The sequence below is a fragment of the Macaca nemestrina genome, chromosome X (assembly GCF_043159975.1).
Source record: "Macaca nemestrina isolate mMacNem1 chromosome X, mMacNem.hap1, whole genome shotgun sequence".
NCBI classification, from domain to species: domain Eukaryota; kingdom Metazoa; phylum Chordata; class Mammalia; order Primates; family Cercopithecidae; genus Macaca; species Macaca nemestrina.
The window spans coordinates 124,365,072-124,389,603 of NC_092145.1; the positions used below are offsets into that span (position 1 = coordinate 124,365,072).

General features: G+C 34.5%; 1 protein-coding gene across 3 annotated transcripts in view; it reads right to left on the reverse strand.

Moving 5' to 3' along the window:
- Nucleotides 1-24,532, reverse strand: part of LOC105499042 (cilia and flagella associated protein 47) — a 469,827-nt gene that overhangs the window by 368,843 nt on the left and 76,452 nt on the right. For all 3 annotated transcript variants that reach the window (XM_011771441.2, XM_011771442.2, XM_011771440.2), the window contains exons 11-19: nt 24,291-24,446; nt 23,435-23,621; nt 23,241-23,337; nt 19,843-20,059; nt 19,300-19,541; nt 9,790-9,920; nt 7,290-7,412; nt 5,913-6,044; nt 2,218-2,295 (exon numbers count right to left, since the gene is read on the reverse strand). In XM_011771441.2, coding sequence (XP_011769743.2) covers nt 2,218-2,295; nt 5,913-6,044; nt 7,290-7,412; nt 9,790-9,920; nt 19,300-19,541; nt 19,843-20,059; nt 23,241-23,337; nt 23,435-23,621; nt 24,291-24,446 — 1,363 coding nt within the window. The remainder of the gene's footprint in view (nt 1-2,217; nt 2,296-5,912; nt 6,045-7,289; nt 7,413-9,789; nt 9,921-19,299; nt 19,542-19,842; nt 20,060-23,240; nt 23,338-23,434; nt 23,622-24,290; nt 24,447-24,532) is intronic.

Here is a 24,532-nt window from a genome sequence, read left to right on the forward strand (position 1 = left end):
ACCAATTCTGTTTCTTATATTTACTTACATTATGATATCACATAATTTATTTATGTATTTATTTACTTATCTGTCTCTTCTACTGCACCTTAGCGTGATTTCATTTTTGTATCCCTAGCACCTAACCAACATCTACCTTACATAAACAAGGAATGCTTATTAAGTGTATCTGAGCTGTAGCTCATATACAAGGCACGTGCTTATATCACAAAACTCTTTAGTAGTAGAGTTACTAAAATACCATGGAGTTTCTTAGTGAAATAATTACATACAGCATTTAAAGGAGATTGAGACAACAGCATCCTAATATTGAGGAGAATTCCATATGAAGGTAGACTGGCTACCATTTGTTTCATTTAAAATGTCAACGCAGTTGTATATGTAAAATTTCTAAAATCCAAAATGGAAAACGAAAGTTTGATGTTTTGTATATGTAAAAATAATCACTCTTCTTATCCCATTCAAATAAGCATATATGCAAATGAGCATTGTATATGTGCTCATTTGAGTAAAATGTCCTAGTTGTTATTAAGACACATAGTCAACGCCTTAGCCATTACTGTATAGTTAATAAATGTATGGCTAAAAATATCTAGTGATGTGTGAATATTATTTTTTAAAGTCAGCTATGTCTAAAATCTATAAAATAAGGGAATATTGATAAAATATATTAAAGTCCTATAAATTATTCAATTGTACCATAACATGCAGAGCATGCCCAAAATGACTTTAGGATGAGAAAAGAAAGTGATTAAAGACCTAATATTGTCTAATATTTTTCAAGGAAGGATGCCATAGTAATGTAAAAAAAACACTCTGGATACTACAGAGTTTCATCTCCAGGAATCACCACAGCCTTGGACTAGCTAACTTAGTATGTGTTAGTCTACCCGGACTTATGCCTTCACCATTGAATAAAGAAAGGTTATAAAAGTATAAGTTAAAGCTATACACTGGAATTTTGGTGATGCCATTTAAATGCAGACTAGCAGTAAGCCCCCGACCTGAGGCAATCAGCTGACCTCTTTATCATCATTTTTCTGCTCAATTTAGCTCCACACCAATAAGGTAGTAGGTGTTAACAGTACTAGTGGGAGAAAAAAACAAAAGTACAAATAACCCCAAAATAATATGACAAGTGCTCTGATGGTGATCTTCTCAGGGCATAAGATGTCTGTAATACCTTAAAAATGTCACAATGTGGGGGTCCTACTTTGAAGAATCAAGGAAAGTTTCTTTGAATAGGTAAGTCCAGATCTAAACACTAAAGGGCTGGCCAAAACAACAACAAAAAAGTGGTGTATGTGTTTGTGTGTGTGTGTGCACTCTATCAATTCTAGAACAAAATTTTTTCAGAGTACATACAATAATTCAAACATAAATGTGACTCTAGTTCAGAAAATGCAAATCAATACCACAGTGAGGTATCATTTTATACTCAACAGATTGGCAAAATTTAAATCTGACAATATAACTTGTAGAATAATAGAATTTGGAGCAATGGAAATTAGAGAGGAAATTTTAGGAATAGTCTTGTGAAGTCAAACACACTCATAACTCTGTCTCAATAACTCCATTCCTAGAGAACCTCTTGTATGTGTACCTCAGAAGATAAGTATATAAATGTTCACAGCTACAGTTTTTGCGTTTGAAAAAAAAAAACAGAAACACCTATTGGGATGAACAACTGAATGATCATGTAAATTATAGTACGTCTACACAAATAACTATTATGCAGTATGACAATGATTAACATACCGTTACACACAATTTAGGTGAATGTTAGAAACACAATATTTAAGTAAAAGTAACTCACCAAAGGCTACAAATAGTACATCTTTGTTATAAAGCTCAAAAACAAACAAACTAATTAACAATGAAAGCATTCATATTCATATTTATGTGTTATCATTATAGGCAAGTGGTTATCTCTTATAAGGGACAGGATCATAATGAAGATGATTTTAATGGTACTGATAGTGTTCTGATCCTTACATGCAGTGGTAAATTCTTAAACCTTCATTCAATATTCTGTTTCACCACTTACATTTATATGACATATATTAATTGTTATTAATTTTTAACTTTATATATAGCAATTTTTAAAAATTATACATTGGAAAATATTTTTAAACATAAATGGGCTAACTAGAAACACATAACAAATAAAAATCACCACACTCAGAGTTTCGTCACACAAATAAGTAACATACTCACAGGATCGATTTCTACATCAGCAATTTCAGCAGATCCACCAATCCTAAGGTCTATAACATTCGCATGACGAATAGCAACCTTATTTAGGAGAAATACAAAACTTTGTAGAAACCACATTAAAATATAATCATAAGTCGCTGAAGTATTACCTGGCATTTATATAACTTTTTTTTCATTTAAATAATAGTAACATTATAACTGTACAAGATTTTTCTGGTAATTGTCATCCCATTTCTTGTTTTGTAAAATTGATACTCCTAAGAAAAGTGAGTGTTTAATCCCTTAGAACCACCATAAATGTGATTAGCTGATGGTTTGTGAATTTGAATGCAGAGTTCTACCTATTTGACTAAACTTTATTGCCACTCCTTGCAGTACAATTTTTATTTCTCTAATTTCAAAGCATTATTCAAAATTTTTAAAAAACAAACAATAGGAGAATGGTTGCCGTATATATCTTCCCCTGGAAAGATGCAAATATGCACAACAACCATAATAGTAATGATAGCAGCTAAAAATTGCTGTGTATATGGGTTAAATACAGTGAAATCCTTTTTAGTACTCAATATTCTATTAGATAACGACTGTTAATACTCGTAATTTTAAACTGAGGAAATTGACTCTTGCAGAGACCAAGTATTTTCTTTTTCACGAGATCACAAACTTGAAAGCAGCAGCAGCTAAACTAAAGGCTGCCTGAATATTTTACTTCCAAGAAAATTAAGATAGCAAATTAAGAATTTAGTTGTATAATTCCTACAAAATAAGAACTATGGAGTATCTGAGCATACAGTTGCTTAAGCACAGTCTCAGAAGTGTAAAAATATAATTCCCTGGAAGCCTTGTCTGTATTAGCACAGGAATGAGTCAACGTCTAGATTTAAATTTAAATGTATGTTATATCTAAGAAAGCAAAGTGAGTGTATTTCACTCTTCCACAGAATCATTGATACTGTTTATACACAAAGAAATCACAAAATACCATTTTTCAGAGTTACTGGGAAAATCAATATGCCAGCTAGATAGCCTTATTAAAGTTTCTGTATTCATAATGCTATATGATTGCCACATTTTATTCAGAGTATATAATATATAAAAAACATATTTGACTAAAATCAAAAGAGCATAACTTAATGATTCAGAGGAAATTACAAACTGACATGTTCTTCATTAATAAACCCCATACACAAGTCTCAACTCCCTATGGCTGCCTTTTACTCACCTCCCAATCATTCCTTATTCATCCAAAACTCCTGACTGTCATAGCTTATTCACCACCCTAGACCATTGGTCTGTTGACATTTTCATCTCTAGAGACTTAAACTACACCCTGGACAACATCACTCCTCATAAATGCACAACCTCTGAAACCATAAATTCATTCATCTGTCTCATTTTTACAACTCCCTCTCTCCCTTGCTTTCTCACTCATTGTCAGAGATAATAGTTCCTGGATGTCACATATTGAAGAGACTTTCAAGCCTGTGATGTGTAATATTCTCCCAATCAACCCCAATTCACCTTTCTCCTCTATATTTTTCTTTATTCAATTTCTTTCAACTTTTATCATTCCAACTTCTCAATTATATATTTGGTTCACTTACACACATCTGGACCCATAGAGAGACAGTAGAAAAATTCTCTTTCATCTCTATGATGAATCGTCAGCCTTCAAACCAGTATATATGTGTGGCTGCCTCTTCACTAGACATCTCTACATGAAGATAAAAAAGATGCCTCCAACTCAAGCAAACATTTTCCTCTAATAGGTGTCACTCACACTCTGATCTCTTTCTCTCTAAATGTTGCCACTATCTGCCTCACTCTTGACTTACCCATCTTATTTACATGGGACCCCTTTTCAATCACCAATCCCCATGTATTTATCAGTTTCTCACCAGTTTCTCTTGCCTGGACCTCTTCAACAGACTAATAACTCTGCATTCCATCTTTCTGGTCCCAGCTTACTGCTCTATCACCAAAGTGATCTCTAAAAAATGCAAATCTCATTGTGAAATCCCCATAGTTAAAGCTTCTACCTCTTAAAATGAAGCTTGGGTTTCTTAATGTTGATAAGGCCGTTTATGACCTAAAACTTACACGGGTCATATAAGTACATTTTTTCCCACTATCATCCATTTGGTAGTATAATCTAGTCATGTTAATCTTTAAGTTTCTTATGGCTGCATTACAGTTATCTCTCTCACACAAGCCTTAACACGTGCTAGCCATGAATAACCTTTCCTCCTCTCCCCCTACACCCCACTACCATCCTTTTAATCTGGCTTATTCTTAACTTCAGGTATCTTTTAGATATACCTTCCCCTAGGGAGCTGTCTCTGATAATTTAAGACTGGGTTGTGTATCTCTCTTGTGTACTCCCTTAGCCTGCTACATTTCTTCATCACAATACTTATTATAGCGTATTTTAATTATTTATTGAGTTGTTGATATTCCCCACCAGATTGTAAACTCTTTGACATCAAAGACCCTGGTTATCTTGTTCATCATTGCATCCTTAACATTTACAAGAGATTGGTGCATAATGTGAATGTTGAATGAATAAATGAGTCTCATTATACTACAATATTAATAAACATAAGATTAGAAAAAAACAGCATAATCCTCTAAAATATAGTGAGAATTAAGTTTAGTAAAACCTACATTTTTGGTGGCCATTTTTTTTATTTTTCCCAGAATATTGTGTTTAAAAGTATTCTACCCAAGTCTGAGATAATATATCACAATATATAATTTATAAACATTTTCAACACATTTATTTATGAAAATAAGATATCATTCTTAAGTGATTTGTTCAAGGGTTGGGGAAATCAGTTTTTATTATATTAAGTTACCTATTATTTACTCATGTATTGTTATGGTCCATTCAGGGAAAAAATGTAAGATAAAGTTAATTCATTTTGATCTGAAAACAGTGTATATATTATTTTTAATGTGAGTAAATACAAACAGTTGATCATAAGATTGACCAAGAACACGCTAGTCTTTGAGTTTTACAATTAAATTTTACACATACGGGTCTTATGTATTTTATGTATCACTTAGAGAAGTGCCTAATATCAGGGTAATATTTTTCATTTACATAATTCCCAGAACATAAAGCATATAGAAATTACCCATAATTCACATTATAAAGACTATTTAGAATTAGCATTGCAAAATTGATTATTTTTTTCCTAATCTGCCTAACTAATGCTTTGAAAAAAGCAACCCTCTTCTCTGTGGCTATCTAGGGTTCGTCAAAACTCAGAAATGACAAATATCATTGCGATTTCATAAGAAAGTGCCTCATATTGATGGAAGGTATCCATTTCAACTTAGTAGAAATTTCCATTACCAACTTCATCAAAAATATTTTCTGCAAATCCTCTCCAAGTTCTGCTATCCAATTTTTCATTAGATGATAAAGGTAAGTGGCTTTTTTTAATCTCCAAAAACTCTACTTCTTTAAAGCTAACTTAATTTCTTAAAAAATATACATTTTGAAAATTGCTCTTTAATGTTGTAACTTTAAATACCATTCCCAATAGAAGAAAGAATTAAAACAAGTTTTCTAATAATAAACATGTGTACTCCATTTTGTAGCATTATACCTACCATTATAGATAACTTAAACAACCAACAAACCCACATAGACATATGTAAGGTGCAAAAACTCATATGTATGGACATACCTTTGCTCTTGTATCAAACTTTTCCACCACAGTGGGTTTACAGGAGATATTGAGAGCAGTTATTCCCCCAAATGGAACTATTCCTTGCGATGGAATAATATTAATGGTAGGCAAAAGACTCTGACTACAAACCTGTAATTGAAAATTTGTAGAAAAGCTACATTATTCTTTAAGAATATAGTTTCAAAGTTTTCATAGGAAAGCCTCCACGCCACTACCTAGAGAGAAGATTTCCAGGCACAGGTCATAAAATGATTTTGTAGTAGTGTTTGAAAATACCAAAGGTACAAATAGTTTGGACTAAAACAAGAAATTGCAACCCTTTCCAAGAAAACAGAATCTTCAGTAGTGACAACTTCCAATTCAAATAGGATGCTGAAGTTTATTATCTGGAGTGTTTTCAAGACAGCAAAATTTATAAAGATGATATTTCTGTTCGAGAAGATGACAACATTCTACATACTACTTTTGAGAGTTTGTCTTTCCCTGATCCCAAAATCTCAAAATAATGTTACTGAGGAGGTAGGATGATGAAGTAATCTCTTGTTTATCTCCTTGATAGAAAGACTAATGTCTAAGATATCATTTTGATCTTCAGAAAAGTTCTAAGTAACTTACCAATTATTTATTGTATGGATTTTCATAGGCCAATTTAAACCTATTTACCATGCTTTAAGCTAGAATAATTTAAAGGGAAAATGGCCAAGAGATTTTTGGGACTAAAGGAACAAAGAGACTATGTAGGTAAGAATTAATTCTAAAGCAGCAGAGTAGAAAAGAGCATCCTCATTTTTCAGTTTTGCTAAAGACTTAATTTGGGCAGAAAAAGACACATTAATGTAAAGCTTGAATGAAAAATATCAAATGCTAACCTCTACTACTATTAACTGGGAGGGGAAGCTGGTCTTACTACATTTTTCAATTTTTTTTAAAAAAAATCACCACTTTGCTCCTCTTTCCATTTAAATCAGAAGCAACAACCATAAACATACTCTCTCCAGAATGGCCCTGATCTAGGTCCCAGGTGCTACCATAATGGCCTTGATTACAGAGTGAAATAAAAAGGAAAATCATATAAATAAATATGGAGTGTAACATTAATAATGTATATTTTAAAACTTAAACATCTATTTTTTCAATAAAACCAAATAACAGAAAGAATAAAAGGGAAAAGAGAAGAAACAGAGAGGCTAAGGAAGGTAGTGAGAAAAATTGTTCTTACAAGAAATTAACAGGACAAACTAGATGAACTATACTCAGATAAATTTCACGTGAAGTATCTAAAAATTAGCAAAAGTGAAGAATAAAGTATTAACTTCATAGTATTATGACCATGTCATCTGATCCAAATAAGAAATTACCAACATCCTATGTTACCTTGAAATAAGCATGGTTTTGTCCTACATTTTGAAGAATGGCTTTCCTCCAAGTTGTTAAACCTTGAGGGCAATTACTAAAGAGTATCCTTGGCTGCAAAAGTAATACTTTGGTGCGACCAAGCTAATAACGAGAGGAAGAAAGAAAAAATACAATTGAATTAATGGTAAATAAAATACTTTGTTTTGGTCACAAAAATAAAGTATTCTAATTTTGAATATATATTAACCAAAGATATAATTACTAAAAGAAAAGAAAATAAAAATTATAATACTCCTATATTCTTTATTCAGTATGTTCTAGCATGCAAAATAAATCACAAATCAGGATTATACATGTTAGTTTTGATGAAAAAGTACCCAAGGTATAATGATTTTATTTTCCAAAATTTCAACTAAATCTGTGATAATCTAGTTAAGATGGGGTAATAACATCATAGGAGATATTTTATTTAGATATTTTGGCTGTAATAATAATTAAATATTTAGATATTTAGAATTTAGATACTTAAATATTTTTAGGTAAAATATCTAGATACTGATGGTAATCATAAATAATGGGGATAATAGTAATAATAATATTATTGTGTACCCAGTATTAACCAGATATATGATTAATTTTTACTTACATTTCCACTATGGTCTACCAGTCCAGAAAGTGCTCAGAGAGAAGCTAGACTATGCTTATGTTATCCATCTTTAAATACACAGAGCCTATATGGGGCCTAGTACAGTGCAGGGGCTCAATAAATAAATGTTAAATGAATGAATGGATGGTACTATCACATTTTACAGTGGAAGAAACCAAAATTTAGGGTGATTAAGTACTTTGTCTAAGTCATACAATGATTACATAACATTCGCCAACTCCACGAAACATGTATAAATATATTTCAACAAACATATGTGGTTTTTAATGTGTCAATCTTGTGTGGTCTCTTTACAGTTGAAAAAACTCCTAACTATGAACAAGGAAGTAAAGTCAATTCTCCTCCTGGGGAAAGAAGAGAAGGTAAAGAAGCTATAAAAAAATACATTTTTCACTTTAAGATATGACACAATTTTTTTCAGCTTCAGAGTGACTTTTAAAATAAAAAGTGTTACCAGATTTAGTGGAGTGCTTAAGAGAAAGGAAAATGAATGGAATATTTAAAACATACTCCCAAACTAGAGAAGGCAAGAGGAGTAAGATAATTCTATTAAGAAAGTAGATCCAGGACTAAGAATTGTGTAGATTAATCACTGAAAGGGATCTTAGACAGCATCTACACAACTATGTACAAGGTGTTAGCATGTGCTGTGCAAAAGGAAAGAGTTGAAGGCTCACTTAAGTATGGAAAAGAAGGTGCCAAATGAAATTATTCAGGCATGCTTCTACTAGAAGTCTACTCATGGGGCTTAATATACTGATAATGAGCACTTTGCTTATCAAAAAATGGAGATCCACAGAATTACATAAGGAAAGGACTCCCCCTCCTCATCTCACACAAAGCACCTCACAGAACTAGTGCAACATAGACTGATTTTTGGAAATGTTGGTATCATCCACCTCTTTGATTTTTCAGGAAAGTAAACAATAGCCAAAGGGAAACTAGACTCCAAGTTTTCCAATTTCTCATTATGTGTTCTTGACCCTATTGTCTTCATTTATGAAATATTATTTGTTATTGTCATAGGTTTTAATATATTCTATAATTACATCTATTTGAAGAAGATTATCCAGGTAATTGGAACAATGAATTTTCAAACAAAACTAACAGAAGAGTAAATAAACCAATCAGGCCTTCATAAATGAATGACAAACAAATGAATATTTTATTTAATCACTTCATGTTTCTCCACATACACATATACATGTGCATGTTATACTTCAATAGACAGTTTTTGAAAGAATAAAACTAATTTACACATAATGAAAAGCAGTAGGACCCAGCTTATTTTAGGCTTAGATGAAAAACCATACTGAGTTCTGTCACTTGCCATCACTAAAATTAGTAAAAGTAGATGAATTTCTCATCTCTTGAGGCTAAAAACTCCTTCACAGCTGAAATATGTAAGAGTATCATCATGCCCTAGAAATATAGATGGGATTTAGTAAAAGAGCATTTGGCTTATTTAATATTTCTAAGAACATTGAGTGGGAAATTTGGTACACACGTAAAATCATGCTTGGTGATTGAGTCATGAAGTTAAGGCCTTCTGGACTGTACCAGAAAAAGGTTAAAATTGCATATTACAGCTTTCCCTTTACTCACATTTTTAATCCGTCAAGTACATTCTCTGAAAATATTTTCTGTGACTCTTAATAAAATAATTTCATTTCAGTGGCTCCCATGATGATATTACATATTTATAGAGGCTCTAACAAAAAACTAGTACTGTTGGCATGAAAGTCTTGCGTTTCAGAGTTAATTCTAGATATAGGTAACTATACACACCAGGATATACCCAATCGATTCAGAGCCCTCAAAACAAAAACCATGTTCAAGGAAAATAATTACATGTGCAACACATTTTAGCTTCAGTGCGTTTCCTTGACAGACATGAAGAATAAATTCTCCTTTTTCTGGAGAATTGAAGCCCAGCTGCCATGTTACTTCACATTCCAGTGAGGAGTACGCTTCAACATTGCCTAGAGAAAATGCAGAGAGAAAATAAGACATTTTCCAAAACATTTTAATTGTATTTATTTTTGTTAATATCCAAAATAAGAGTTAAGGTAAAAATGTGATTGCATTAAATAAACTATTAAAGTTAAACTCCAAAAACAGAAAAATGCTAAGTGAGATAGTATCAAATGAGTATTGACCTATAGGGTTTGATTAAAATAGAAAATACATGCCTTATTTTTCAATTTTAATAGGCAAATAAAATATATGAAAAATATGCCAATATTTGGAAAACAATAGAAAATTTAACAATGAAACAAACACTCTATGATTAGAGATAAATTTACATATAGACAGTAGAAAATCATTTGTGATTCCTAACCAAATTGCCCACACCACATGTTTCCTGACATTCTGGAATACTTGTCAGCATCATTCATTCAGCTTTCAGAAGGAAGAATTATCATTACCAGATAATTTTTTTGAAATACATACATCCCTAGAGATGTAGCTTCTGATTTAGCTATCGGTAATTAACAAATTGCTATAATTCAAATACATTGAGAACTCATGTGGTATCAGGTACATTTGGTATGAGCTGTTTTATCTGTTTAAATTCATCATTTCCTTTGGAGTAAGGAAAATAATACTTAATGGAAACAATATCTTAGATGTTCTTCCTTCAGAAACGGAGAAGCCCCTGAGATTCAAAGGCACAGGATACTGAATGAAAACTTTGCCTTGGGTCAGGTTGACTGTCATGGAATGGAAGTTTTCTAAATCTTAAAAACTATATAGTGCCTACCTCTCTCTTAGTTTTGCAGTGGCCATATAGGGAGATAACAACATATGTACAGGGAGTAACATAGTGTATGATGCCCGGAAAGCACCCAATATCAGATATTTTTAATACTCTTGAATGCCAACACTGTGTTAGGCACATTAATTTACAAAAAGAAGAGAGGTTATAGAAGTGCCATCAGTTTAATAAGGGTCCATAAAGATTACATTTGAATGTAAATAACAAAAAGTTCTGCTTCAGTGGGTTAAGTAGGTAAGAATTGATCTTATGCAATTAAAATCCCAAGGATAGGTATTCCAGATCTGTCTTAACAGGTTGACAATGCCTTCAAAGACCAATGAACTCCTGCTAGATTCCTATATTAACATTCTTTACCATGTGGCCTTCCTCATGTATCATATATCATGGTGGTTAAAAGAGCGCAAATTTGAATTCCCAGGCAAGATGGCCGAATAGGAACAGCTCTGGTCTGTAGCTTCCAGCGAGATCAACGGAGAAGGTGGGTGATTTCTGCATTCCCAACTGAGGTACCCGATTCATCTCATTGGGACTGGTTAGACAGTGGGTGCAGCCCACGGAGGGCAAGCCAAAGCAGGGTGGGGTGTCACCTCACCCGGGAAGCACAAGGGGTCGGAAAACTCCCTCCCCTAGCCAAGGGAAGCCATGACAGACCTTGCCGTGAGGGATGGTGCATTCCGGCCCAGATACTACGCTTTCCCCATGGTATTCACAACCCACAGACCAGGAGATTCCCTCAGGTGCCTACGCCACCAGAGCCCTAGGTTTCAAACACAAAACTGGGTGGCCATTTGGGCAGACACCAAGATAGCTGCAGGAGTTTTTTTTTTTTTTTTTTTTTTTTTTTCATACCCCAGTGGCACCTGGAATGCCAGCAAGACAGAACAGTTTACTCCCCTGGAAAGGGGGCTGATGCCAGGGAGACAAGTGGTCTCACTCAGAGGATCCCACTCCCACAGAGCCCAGCAAGCTAAGATCCATTGACTTGAAATTCTCACTGCCAGCACAACAGTTTGAAGTCAACCTGGGATACTTGAGCTTGGTGGGGGGAGGGGCGTCTGCCATTACTGAGGCTTGAGGAGGCTGTTTTCCCCTCACAGTGTAAAATAAGCTGCCAGGAAGTTCGGACTGGGCGGAGCTCAGAGCAGCACCACAAAGCTGCTGTAGCCAGACTGCCTCTTTAGATTCCTCCTCTCTGGGTAGAGCATCTCTGAAGAAAATGCAGCAGCCCCAGTCAGGGGCTTATAGATAAAATTCCCAACAACAACAACAATGTCTAAGCTGAGAGCCAAATCAGGAATGTGATCCCATTCACAACAGCCTCAAAAGGAATAAAACACCTGGGAATACAGTTAACCAGGGAGGTGAAAGATCCCCACAATGGGAATTACAAAACATTAGTGAAGGAAATCAAGGATGACAAAAACAAATAGAAAAATATTCCCTGCTCATGAATTGAAAGAATCAATACTGTTCAAATGACCAAAGCAATGTCCAGATTCAATGCTATTCCTATCACACTACCACTGACATTCTTCACAGAATTAGAAGAATATTATTTTAAAATTCATATGGAATGATAAAAAGAGCCCAAATAGCCCAGACAATCCTAACCAAAAGGAACAAACGTGGAGGCATCACATTATCCAACTTCCAGTTATCCATTTACTACAAGAATACAGCAATGAAAACAGCTTGGTACTGATAGAAAAACAGACATGTAGACCAATGGAACAGACTAGAGAGTCCAGAAGTAAAGCCACACATCTACAACTTTCTGATCTTTGACAAAATTGACAAAAACAAGCAACAGGGAAAGGACTCCCTATTCAACATATAGTGCTAGGATAACTGGCTAGCCATATGCAAAAACAATGAAGTTAGACCCTTTCCTTACACAACATACAAAAATCAACTCAAGATGCCTTACAGATTAAAATGTAAAGCCTAAAACTAAAAATCCTGGAAAATAACCTAATAAATAGCATTCTGGAGATAAGCCCTGGCAAAGATTTCATGATGAAGATGCCAAAAGCAATTGCAACAAAATCAAAAATTGACAAATGAGACCTAATTAAACTAAAGAGCTTCTGTACAGCAAAATTATTAATAGAGTAAAAATACAACCTACAGAATGGGAAAAAATATTTTCAAACTACGTATCTGACAAGTCTAATATTTAAAAATGGGCAAAGGATATGAACAGACATTTCTCAAAGTAAGACATTCATGCAGCCAACAAGCATATGAAAAAAAATTCTCAACATCACTGATCACTAGAGAAATGTAAATCAAAACCACAATGAGATACCATCTTACACCAGTGAGAATGGCTATTATTAAAAAGTCAAATAATAACCAATGCTGTTGAGGTTACAAAGAAAACAGAACACTTATACACTGCTGGTGGGAGTTTAAATTAGGTCAGCCACTGTGGAAACCAGTTTGGTATTTCTCCAAGAATTTAAAACAGAACTACCATTTGACCCAGCAATCCCATTATTGGGTATATAGCCAAAGGAATATAAATTATTCTACCATAATGACACATGCATGTGTCTGTCACTATTAACCATAGCAAACACACAAAATCAACCTAAATACCCATCCACACTAGACTTCATAATGAAAATGTGGTACATATATACCATGGAATACTACACAGCCACAAAAAAGAATGTGATCACGGCCTTTGCAGCAACTTTGATTGTAGCTGGAAGCCATTATCCTAAGCAAACTGATGCAGAAGCAGAAAATCAATACCACATGTTCTCATTTATAACTAGGAGCTAAACATAGAGTACACATGGACACAAAGAAGGGGAAAACAGACTTTGTGTACTACTTGAGGATGGAGGTTGGGAGGAGGGTGAGGATTGAAAACTACCTATTGGGTACTATGCTTATTACCTGAGGGTCAATCGGTACATAAAATCCATGTGACAGGCGATTTCCCAATGTAACAAACCTGCATACGTACCCCTGAACCTAAAATAAAAGTTTTTTAAAATGTATATTTTGTCTAATTGTTATACCATCACTCCAGCTTTCTTATGTTTCCTGTTTGCAAGTTTTTTATCCTCTTACTTTTATCCTGTTTCTTTGGATTTAAGCTACTGTTGTAGATTGTTTGTGGTAGATATTTCAGTTTTTGCTGTTGTTTTAATATCTAGTAGACAGTCCTTGCCTTTTTATTTGATACTTGTTTAATGCTTTCATATTTAGCACTAGAATGGATATATTTGAATTTATATCTGCTCTTTTATATTTTGTTTTATGTTTGGCTCATGTATTTTTATTCTTTATTCCACCTTTACTATGTTCTTTGGTACTAAGTGAATATTTTCCACTGACATTTTAATTTGTGTAATTATTTTCCCGTTTATGCTGTTTGTAGAAATGTTACTCTTACATAACCTTACTCCCCTTTTTCTCCTTTATGTGGTACTGTTATATTTATTGTCTATTTATGTTACAATCTCAACAATATATTTTTATAGCTATTTCTTTATGCAATTTTGTTTTACATAAGCTGGAAAGACAAAGAGAGCAATTATGTATGTACATATATAATCACATATATATATACACATATATATATGTTTGTGATATTAACCTTCTTATTGTCCAAATAAATAAATATAATACATGTGAAAAATACTTGGGGAAACAGTTTCAAGTACATAGGAGGAGGGTAAAGCTAAGGAAACTTTGTGTCCATAGCAAAAGAGGTTTGGGGAAGAGTTTTTTCAGATGAGAACATTGTTGCCCTAAACAAAATGAGGGTACTGTTGGGAAGAGGAACCAACATCAGATATGAATTTAGCAATGCCTGCCAAAATAAGAGAGAGATATAAACAAATAATTGTTGATGACATAACAAATGCATAATAGGAGTAGAAACAAAGGGTAAAAAAAACCTAAATTAGTCAAAAAGCTAGAGGAAACTTCATTATATGGAGGTGGCATGTGAATTGTGACATGAAGGATGATCAGGAATTCTGCAGAAAGACAAATCCTGGGGCATCTGTAAAAGTCAGGTTACAGAACAGCTTTTTCCTGTTCTTTGGGGTTTGGGGAAGATTGTGATGGGAAGTAATTTCTGCAAAGAAGATTCAGTCCTATAAATAAAGCCATCTTAGTGCGCTGAGAAGAGTTGAAAGCAGTGAAAGAATTATACATCCATGTTGACAGGTCAGCTTGAGAAGAATTTTCTCCCTCCAATGAGCACAGTTATATATTTTTTTCTTCAGGAATATTAAGAATACCAGGGGTATGCGAAAGAAACTGGATGGCTGTGAAGCAAAACAAAGCATTTCTCCCCAATATATTAAGACTGTTAAATTAAAAACACAGGAGAAAACTGGGCCTCAGCCTCTGTTTGCCTGATGTTGGGACGTAAATCCTTCCTTACTGGAGATGCCACTTGCTAACTGCCCAAGAGAAGACATCAGCAGGCACCAGAGAAATCTGGGAGCAGATTTTAGGTGTACGTTTAAGATATTCTAGACAAACCTTCTTCAGTTTCTTTGAACAGGTATCAAACAGTGGTTGTTGTATTATCAGCATTCCAGTTACAGGTTCTGACCAACCATCTGATACTATGCTAAGAGTGTTTAAAAAGCTCAATACCCTATACTTTTCCTTGTATTAATATTTCTCTATTCTAAGTAGGGAGGAATGGGCTGGGCTTGCCTTACGGCTGCCATGGTAAAATCCACCTTCTTATATTTTTCTGCCTTTTAAAAGACTGGAACTGCATTCTCCTTTGTCTTGCTATGCTAAGATGTATTGCTCTTTGTTAAAATAATATTTAAATAAGACCTCTAAGCCACTGCCTTGAGAGATACTTTCGAACTGAGGCCTCTCCTATGTGATCAGCACAGCATGCATCAATAAATTTCTGCTGGTTTTCCTTTTGTTGTTCTGACTTTTCAAGAGAGTATCTCAGTTAAAAATGTATGAGGATTGAGAAAATAAATTAGATTTTCTCCCCTTCAGCTGGATTGAGCAAGGCTGGGACTGGTAGAGCTGGTACTGCATATAACCAAGGAGTGAGAGAAGTGAGAAAGAGAGAGTGAATTGATCAAAAACAAGTTCATGGATTGTGTGATTCAAGGTTTTAGTAAGGATAAAGATAACAAAGACAAAAACAAAACAAGACAAGCAGAAGCATGAACAATACCCACAGAAAAAGTCAAATTAGAAGTGAATTCTGTCTCAGAAAATATCAATCCACTCTTGGCCAGGCATGGTGGCTCATGCCTATAAAATCCCAGCACTTTGAGAGGACGAGACAGGCAGATCACCTGAGGTCGGGAGTTCGAGACCAGCCTGACCAACATGGAGAAACCCTGTCTCTACTAAAAAATACAAAATTAGCTGGGCCAGGTGACGCATGCCTGTAATCCCAGCTACTTGGAAGGCTGAGGCAGGAGAATCACTTGAACACGGGAGGTGGAGGTTGTGCTGAGCTGAGATCGCGCCACTGCACTCCAGCCTGGGCAACAAGAGTGAAACTTTGTCTCAAAAAAAAAAAAAAGAAAAAAGAAAATATCAATCCACTATTATATTCCTCCCTTACAATATCCACTATCAAACACAAACACAAAACCTATCATGCTTCAGGGAAAAAGGAAAAAGACATAAATTTTAATTTGGAATTATTCATTTTAGTTTATAAAAATATAGAGAGAGGCATATGATTAAATGTATTGTCCATGATGCAAAACTGATATAGCACAAGAAAAACAGCTTGGTAAAAAGTCACTTTCTATTTATAAAATGGTAAAAACAATATGAAATTGAGTAATCATTCTATAAATATTCTGAGAAAAGGAACATAAGCAAAACTGTATATGCTACAAATTACACTTTTTTCAATGCTATATGAGATAGATTTGAGGATTACATCATTGTATTCTTAAAAAGAACTTAAGTACTAATGGCATTAGTTACACAAAAATTTTATTTGAAATTAAATATATTTGTGTGTTTGTACCTTGGTAATTGTTTGGTTAAAAATTGATGTCATGAGCAACCAAAGAAAATAAAAGTAAATGTAAAAACCTCTCCTGTAAAAATAAGAGTTCTAAAGATCATAAGAAGCATAACTGGTGCTCCAGTTTATAATATCATAATTCCACTTCTCTTTTACAAAAATTAAATATCATCATTACATTTCCATGGCAGCCATAAGGCAAGTTCAGCCCATTCCTCCCTAGTTAGAATAGAGAAATATTAATACAAGGAGAAGTATAGGGTAGTGTGCTTTTTAAACACTCTTAGCACAGTATCAGATGGTTGGTCAGCACCTGTAGCTGGAATGCTGATAATACAACAACTACTGTTTGATACCTGTTCAAACAAACTGAAGAAGGTTTATGTAGAATATCTTAAATATACAGAAATATGTTCTTCTCTAATTACTCTCTCAGTATTTCAATAGATTGAGGCAGGATCCAGTATTTTCAGTATTATAATTTAAAAAGAGCTCAGTCAAGTGAATCTGTGAAATATTGATGAAAGTATACCTCAGATACTTAATAAATTATGATCTAGAATGGTTTTAAATCAATCCACATTAATAAGAATATCAAATAGCTGTGTCAGTGATCTCCAGACCTAATGAAGGGACTGTCCTACTCTTCCACTTGTTAAATTTGTCAAAATCTCTATCTACACATTCACACTAAAATCAAGTGAATTTAAAACTTAAGATTGTTTTTATAACACTCCCTGTTACAAGCACTTTCAGAGTTATGTAAAATACTGATTTGGAAATGACTGATACTCACAAGAAAATATGTTTAAGGCAAGATTTCTACACACCAGGACTCGTCTGAAATATGAAGTACAGTCTATTTCTATTTAGACCCTAAATAATTACTATTGCTAAATTAGACTTAAAGAGGGAGCGAGGGGAAGGGGAAGGGAAATAGAAAGGGAAGAAAGGAGGGAGGAAAGATGGAAGGAAGCAGGGAGTAAAGGTTTACTGAGGATGGATGGAAAGGTACAGAATAGGTTATTACTCTGAGGATCATTTCAGGAAAAAAATTCCGAACAGATTTAGAAAATTTTCATAATACAATGGCTATCCATTTATTCGGCCCCTACTCTTTGCCAGGCATTAGAGAAGTTTCCCAAACATTTAATCTTTGAGATGTATTCATCTCTCCGTTTTACAGGTGAGGAAACTTGTATTCATAGAGTACTTTGCTTAAGTTAAAATAGCTAGTGAGCAGCTAAGATTATCCAAAGTCTGTTTTACTTTCCATTCATGCAAAATTGGAATTTGGCTGTTATAAAGCACCAAATGAGTCACTATAGATACAAAGATCCAGTCTTTTCATCTAGCTGCAAAGGCATGACATGTACATAAAACAAAGATACCGTATTGATCATTCAACTTCTAAATTGCAATCTTATTTCCTAAATGATAGCTTGTGCCATCATGAGGTCCTCACAGCACATCACAAGGATGTTTGCCAAATCTGACAGGCTACTAAATAAGTCACAGTTTAGCAGTTACGAGTGTTCATGTTATAGCAGGTGTACCATGTGGAATTATAGACTCCAGGGAATGGCGGAAGCAAGGTGAAGAGGATGGTTCATAAACACAGGGCACATCAAAAATGGTATATCTGAGATTGTCTTCTATTAATTAAAAATCATCTTATTTAGTTTTAAGTTCTTAATTTTATTAATTGGATTTTATGAGTTGTATTAAATATTGACTGTAAGTAGTTTCTAGATCTTTCTAAAAGAATTCATACTCTAGAAAAATATGTCATTCTGAATCATAGATTATCATCATGATCTAACTAAAACTAAACAAAATTTATTTTGTCCATAGGCATCTGTGATGATCAATTTTATTTGTCAACTGTTCCAGGCTGTAGGGCTCAGTTATTTGGTTAAACTCCAGTCCAGATGTTGTTGTGAAAGTGTGTTGTTTTTTTTTTTTTATGTAATTAACACTTAAATCAGTAGGCTTTTTGAAACAGTTAATTGACAAAGACTATATACATTCAAGGTATACAACATAATGATTTGATATGCATATATAATATAATAATTATCACAATCAGTTAATTAACACACAGATTACCTTTCATAATGTGGGTGGGTCTCATCCAGTTATTTGAAAGCCTTAACAGAAAAGACTGATGTCCCAGGAGGAATAATAAATTCTGCCTCCAGAATGCCTTTGGACTCAAGACTCCACCATCAACTCTTCCCGGTATCTCCAGTCTACCACCCTGCCCTGCAAATTTCAAACTTGCCAGCCCACACAACCACACAACCTGTGAGCCAGAACCAGTTCCTTAAAATGTCTCTCTCTTTATCTCTCTCTCTCTCTCTCTCTCTCCCTGTTGGTCTGTGTCTCTGGAGAACCCTAATAAGGGTTCCATATTTCCAAATCATATTATATCTGTAAAAATAAATACCCCTGATGACAGTATCTGATTTACTTCTGTACTCTTGGTACCAGTACACAGTACACACTCGATAAATACTACCAGAATACATGAATACATGAAAAAATAAATGTTTGAATCAAACAAACAATAAACCATTACCTTTAGCTGGACAAATAGAAAATGCTATCCCTCTTCCTGTGTTTACGGGTTGCCATTGAAACTGAGCACGACAATTCTGATGATTATACAATCTAACTGTCCCCCGAAAACATGTTTTCATAAAGAAGCCTCGTGGTCTTAATACTAGCTCATTAGAAGATAGCTCAAGTGTTACTAGCCGGACAACTGCCATCACTAGGATGTGTCCACTGGGTACGTTGTTCACTGTAAAGGTGAAAGACCTGTAATGCAGCAAAAGCATCCAAATTTAACTCATAATAGCTATCTGTGATTATAGAATTCAGCTACATGTAAAATGCACATAGCATTGATTTACATCCACAATTCTTAGCATGCAATACTTTATGAAAGATAATTAGATTGTTACTAAACTATCAATCTATATATCTAAAAATTGATGCACATATAGCTTCTAGGTTTGGAGAACAAATATATACAATACAATTATTCAGGCAAATAAATACATATTCTACAAAAGTACACTTTGATTCTAACAAACAGAAATTCAAAAATAACTCCTACTTCCAAAATTTTCCAACGGTGGGAGATTCAAATACCACTGAAATATAAGTACTAGATGTAGGTGGAATCACATGTGAAAATTGGTTGGTCTTCTGAAGTTCTTCTAAATTAGTATCTAACTGGAGCAAAACATGCATAGGTAGCATATTAATAACATGAAGTAGACGAGTATTTGGAGAGTTCACACAAATATTACCGAAGTTAAGAACAGAAGGCCCTGAAAAAAATGAAAAGTATTTTAAGTTTAAAGATGGCAAATGAGTTCCCTTACTTTTTAAGCTTTCAAAATAAATTTTGATCAATCAATTTGTATCAAAATGAAATTTTAAAAAATACAATAATATCAGAAATTATTAAATAAGCATTTTTTTTCTAGATGACCATAATTAAATGTTTGGACATTATTGGCTATAATTCAATATAAATATATTCTAATTATATGGAAAATTATATGACTAAATAAGAACCATTCACTATAACTTATCTTAGCACCTTAATTTGCAACACGTCAACACCTCCTCTATTCCCACTAGTGCAAGTATTTTGTTTACTTATCTATAATTTACGGAAACTGATAAATTTCCCATGACCCATTGCTTAAGTTTTCCCCTTAAAATGCCCAGGATTTTATATCAAAGCAATTTTAATAATTTTAAGCTTTGCCCTGCCTTTAACAGCTTACTTTAGTTAAAACTGGCATATAGTAAACTGAACATACTTAAAGTATAGAATTTCATTAGTGTTCGTATACGTATACACCTGTGAAACAATCACCACGATAAAGAGTGAACATTCACCACTCCAAACATTTTGTGGCCCTTTACATTCCTTCTCTCCCACCATTCTCCATGTTTTATATGCTGAATTCCCCCTAGAGAGAGAATCAGCCCATGCACACCAATCAATCATCCTTTGTCCACATCTTCCTCATGGTCACCTTAACTGTGGTTAGAATGAAATAAGAACTCCCACTTCAGACCATTATAGCCACTACTTCTTTAATCATAATTGTCCTTCAATCAGTTGGTGAAAACAGGCCTAGAAGGGTATACTGTATAGCACTTCTGCAAGGTTAAAAAGGAGTTTTCACTTGTTCTCCTAACTCACAGTCAGCCCAGATGCCTCATGTCTTTACCTCACACAGGTATCTGTCTCTGCTCAAATATACTTCTCAGAGATGTTAACCACCTGGTAAAAGAGACTCTCCATGAAAACATTCTATTATTCTCGATCTACTTAACCTGCTTTATGTTTCTTCACACCTTGTATACCAATGATGTATTATATAAGGATAGGTTTATTATCTTCCTCCCACCCCACCCAAATGTAATCTCTATGAGAGCAGGGGCTCAGTCTGTTTTCTTCATTGCTGTGTCTCCAGAACCCAGAACTGTGTCTAGTATATGGTGGTCATTCAATTAACACTTATAAAATGACTGAATGGATAAAGGAATTACAATTATACTTTAAGCATTTTCTAATGCAGCATACTCATCTTACGGATGAAGTGTTTTCACTAAAACTTTCTAAACACTTATTATGTGTAAGGCACTCGGTTCACACAATTATACTATTGGGTAGGCAATATTATCACTTCCCATTTCACAAATGAAGAAACCGAGACCCATAGAGGTAAACCCTAATGTCACTGCACTAGTAGGTTGCAGAACCAAACCCAGTTTGGTCTCATTACAGAGCCTTCCTACTCTATAGCACACACGGTGTTCCTGAAGCATACAAACACAATTCCAGAGGGAACTAAGCTAAGAATCCAAGTTGCAGGCATATCTACATTATGCTACAGATAAACACATATACAGAAAATTTTCTATAATAAGAAAGCAAATATTTGAATAAAAAATTGGGCAAATAGGCCAGGCGCAGTGGCTCATGCCTGTAATCCCAGCACTTTGGGAGACCAAAGCAGGCGGATCACAAGGTCAGGAGATCGAGACCATCCTGGCTAACACAGTGAAACCCCGTCACTACTAAAAATACAAAAAATTAGCCAGGTGTGGTGGCAAGCGCCTGTAGTCCCAGCTACTCGGGAGGTTGAGGCAGGAGAATGGCGTGAACCCGGGAGGCAGAGCTTGCAGTAAGCTGAGATCACACCACTGCACTCCAGCCTGGGCGACATAGCAAGACTCCGTTTCAATAAATAAATAAATAAATAAATGGGCAAAGAATTTAAAAGACATTTCTCCAAAGACTATATACGACATACATAGACATTTGTCTAAGTAAGTACATGAAAATACATTCAACATCTTATTCATTTAGGGAAATGAATATCAAATCCACAATGAGATAACATTTCATACTCACTAGTAGGTCTATAATCAAAAAGACAGAAAATAACAGTGCTAGTGAGAATGTTGAAGAAATTGTGACCCTTATACATTGCTGATAGGATTACAACTTTGTGCAATCACTTTGGAAAACATTTTAGAGGGTTTTTTTTTTAAAGTTAGATATAAATTTATTGTACAACCCAGAAATTCCACTCCTAGAAATCAGATAATTTTATGTGAATGTTCATAGCAGCATTATTGATCACAGCCTCAAACTGAAAACAACTCAATGTCCATCAACTGGGGAACTGATAAACAAAATGTGGTATACTCATAAAACAGGGTGCTGTTTCAACAGAAAAAGGACAAAAATATTCATACTACCACATGGGTGAACCTCAAAAACATTATGCTAAGTGTAACGAGCAATATATGAAAGACTAGATATTGCATAATTCCATTTATTTTCAGAATAGGCAACTGTATAGAGATAGAAAGTTGATTAATGGTTGTCTGAGGCAAGGGGTAGAAATAGTAACGGATCGGGGCACGGTGGCTCACACCTGTCAACCCAGCATTTTGGAAGGCCAAGGCTGGTGGGTCACTTTAGGTCAGGAGTTCGAGACCAGGCTGGCCAACATGGTGAAACCACATCACAACTAAAAATACAAAAAATTAGCTGGATGTGGTGGCGCTGCACCTGTAATCCTAGCTACTCGAGAGACTGAGTCAGGAGAATCGCTTGAACCTGGGAGGTGGAGGTTGTAGTGAACTGAGATCATGCCACTGTATTATAGCCTGAGCAACAGAGTGAGACTGTCTCAAAAAAAAGAAAGAAAGAAAGAAAGAGAGAGTAACTGCATACGGGCATGACAGTGATGGCAGCATTCTAAAATTAAATTGTGAAGGTGGTTATATAACTTTAAATTTACTAAAGTTCATTCTCATTCTCTCAGTCATACTTAATGAATATGACTACTCCGAAGACTTCTTATATTTCCAAAGGTGATACTTGCATACTTTAAATTTTATGAAATATAAATAATACTTTAAGAAATCTTTTTTATAAAAAACTAAAGGCTATAGTAGGTTTTTGTGTATTCTCACCAACAATTACTTGATGAATTTGCTTTGGTGTCAAAATGAAGCTGCAATCACGTTTTTCCTGCGGTGTGGATGGTTCTGATTTAAGTCTCTTGTGAACCTGTAAAAAAATCATATTTTTCCAGAATTATTCATTATTAGCAAAAGCTATTTTAAGAAATCTCATGGAATAACCAAATGTAAAATATTACACATGCCTTTCTTCTCAGGGACTCTTCCTCCTGGGATGCTATACTCCTAGTGGTTAACAGTCTATTAGCTCTGATTGAATTCGCTGCTGAAGACAGCTCCTCTTCTATTTCCGCTTCTGAGAGTGAGGGTGACTTTAGACCTGATCCTGGCTCTAAGCCTATGTCTGTATCATCATATGAATACATGTGCTCCCTATAAAATTAATAATAAGAATAATCAGTAATTGAGGTCAAGTCATTCAGAAAATGCATCTGTCAATTCAAGCATTTCCCATAGTGGATACTGCTGCCGCCTCACTCATATCCACTTAACCAGACTGGTGCACTAATCCACATAAAATTGTCCTCTGCTGAGGAGACTCCCTTCTCAAACACCTCATCGAGGAAATTATGCTCATGCCTGCCACACCCAAGGACAGTCAATGACTGATATGGAACACAAAAGACAAGCCCCTTTGGCTCAAGCCAGCAACAACTATGTGGTAACATTTAGTCTCAAGAGACCCTGAGTGTCAACTTTACTTGAAACACATCTTTCCTCAGCTCTCACGCCTTCCCTATTCTGCTTCCCTCATTCTGTACAGGTTTCTCCTGAGAGCACACACTCCATAAATCATAGGCACTGGAATCCCTGTCTCAAGATCTGCTTCTGGGGAAACCCATCTAAGACAATTCCAAGTCAAAAGGTAACAAAAGAAATAATTGTAGTTAAAGCAGCTCAGTGTTTTGCTTTTATCATGTATCGAAATGTAGTTTACAACATCTAAAAGAAAAAAGAAACCAAAGAGTAAAAAAAAAAAAAAAATTCTGACTCTGTAGACACCATGATCTGTTGCATATTTTTTGAGGAACTGAACATTACCTCTTTGCTTGTTTCTTCTGCAAGCGCACACTTCTTAAATATTTAAGATACAATGCATAATAGTTTTCATGTAATTTATTTCGCTGTTTTTCAAGTGCAGTATATGCATAATCAGGATTCACATAGTCAAATCTTGGAATTTTTGTGAAAATTGGCCTGCAATATAAGCAAGTCATGTTAATATTTTTATATATGCATTTGTTCGATCAGTATTTATTGACAGCCTCCTAGCCAATCTCCAC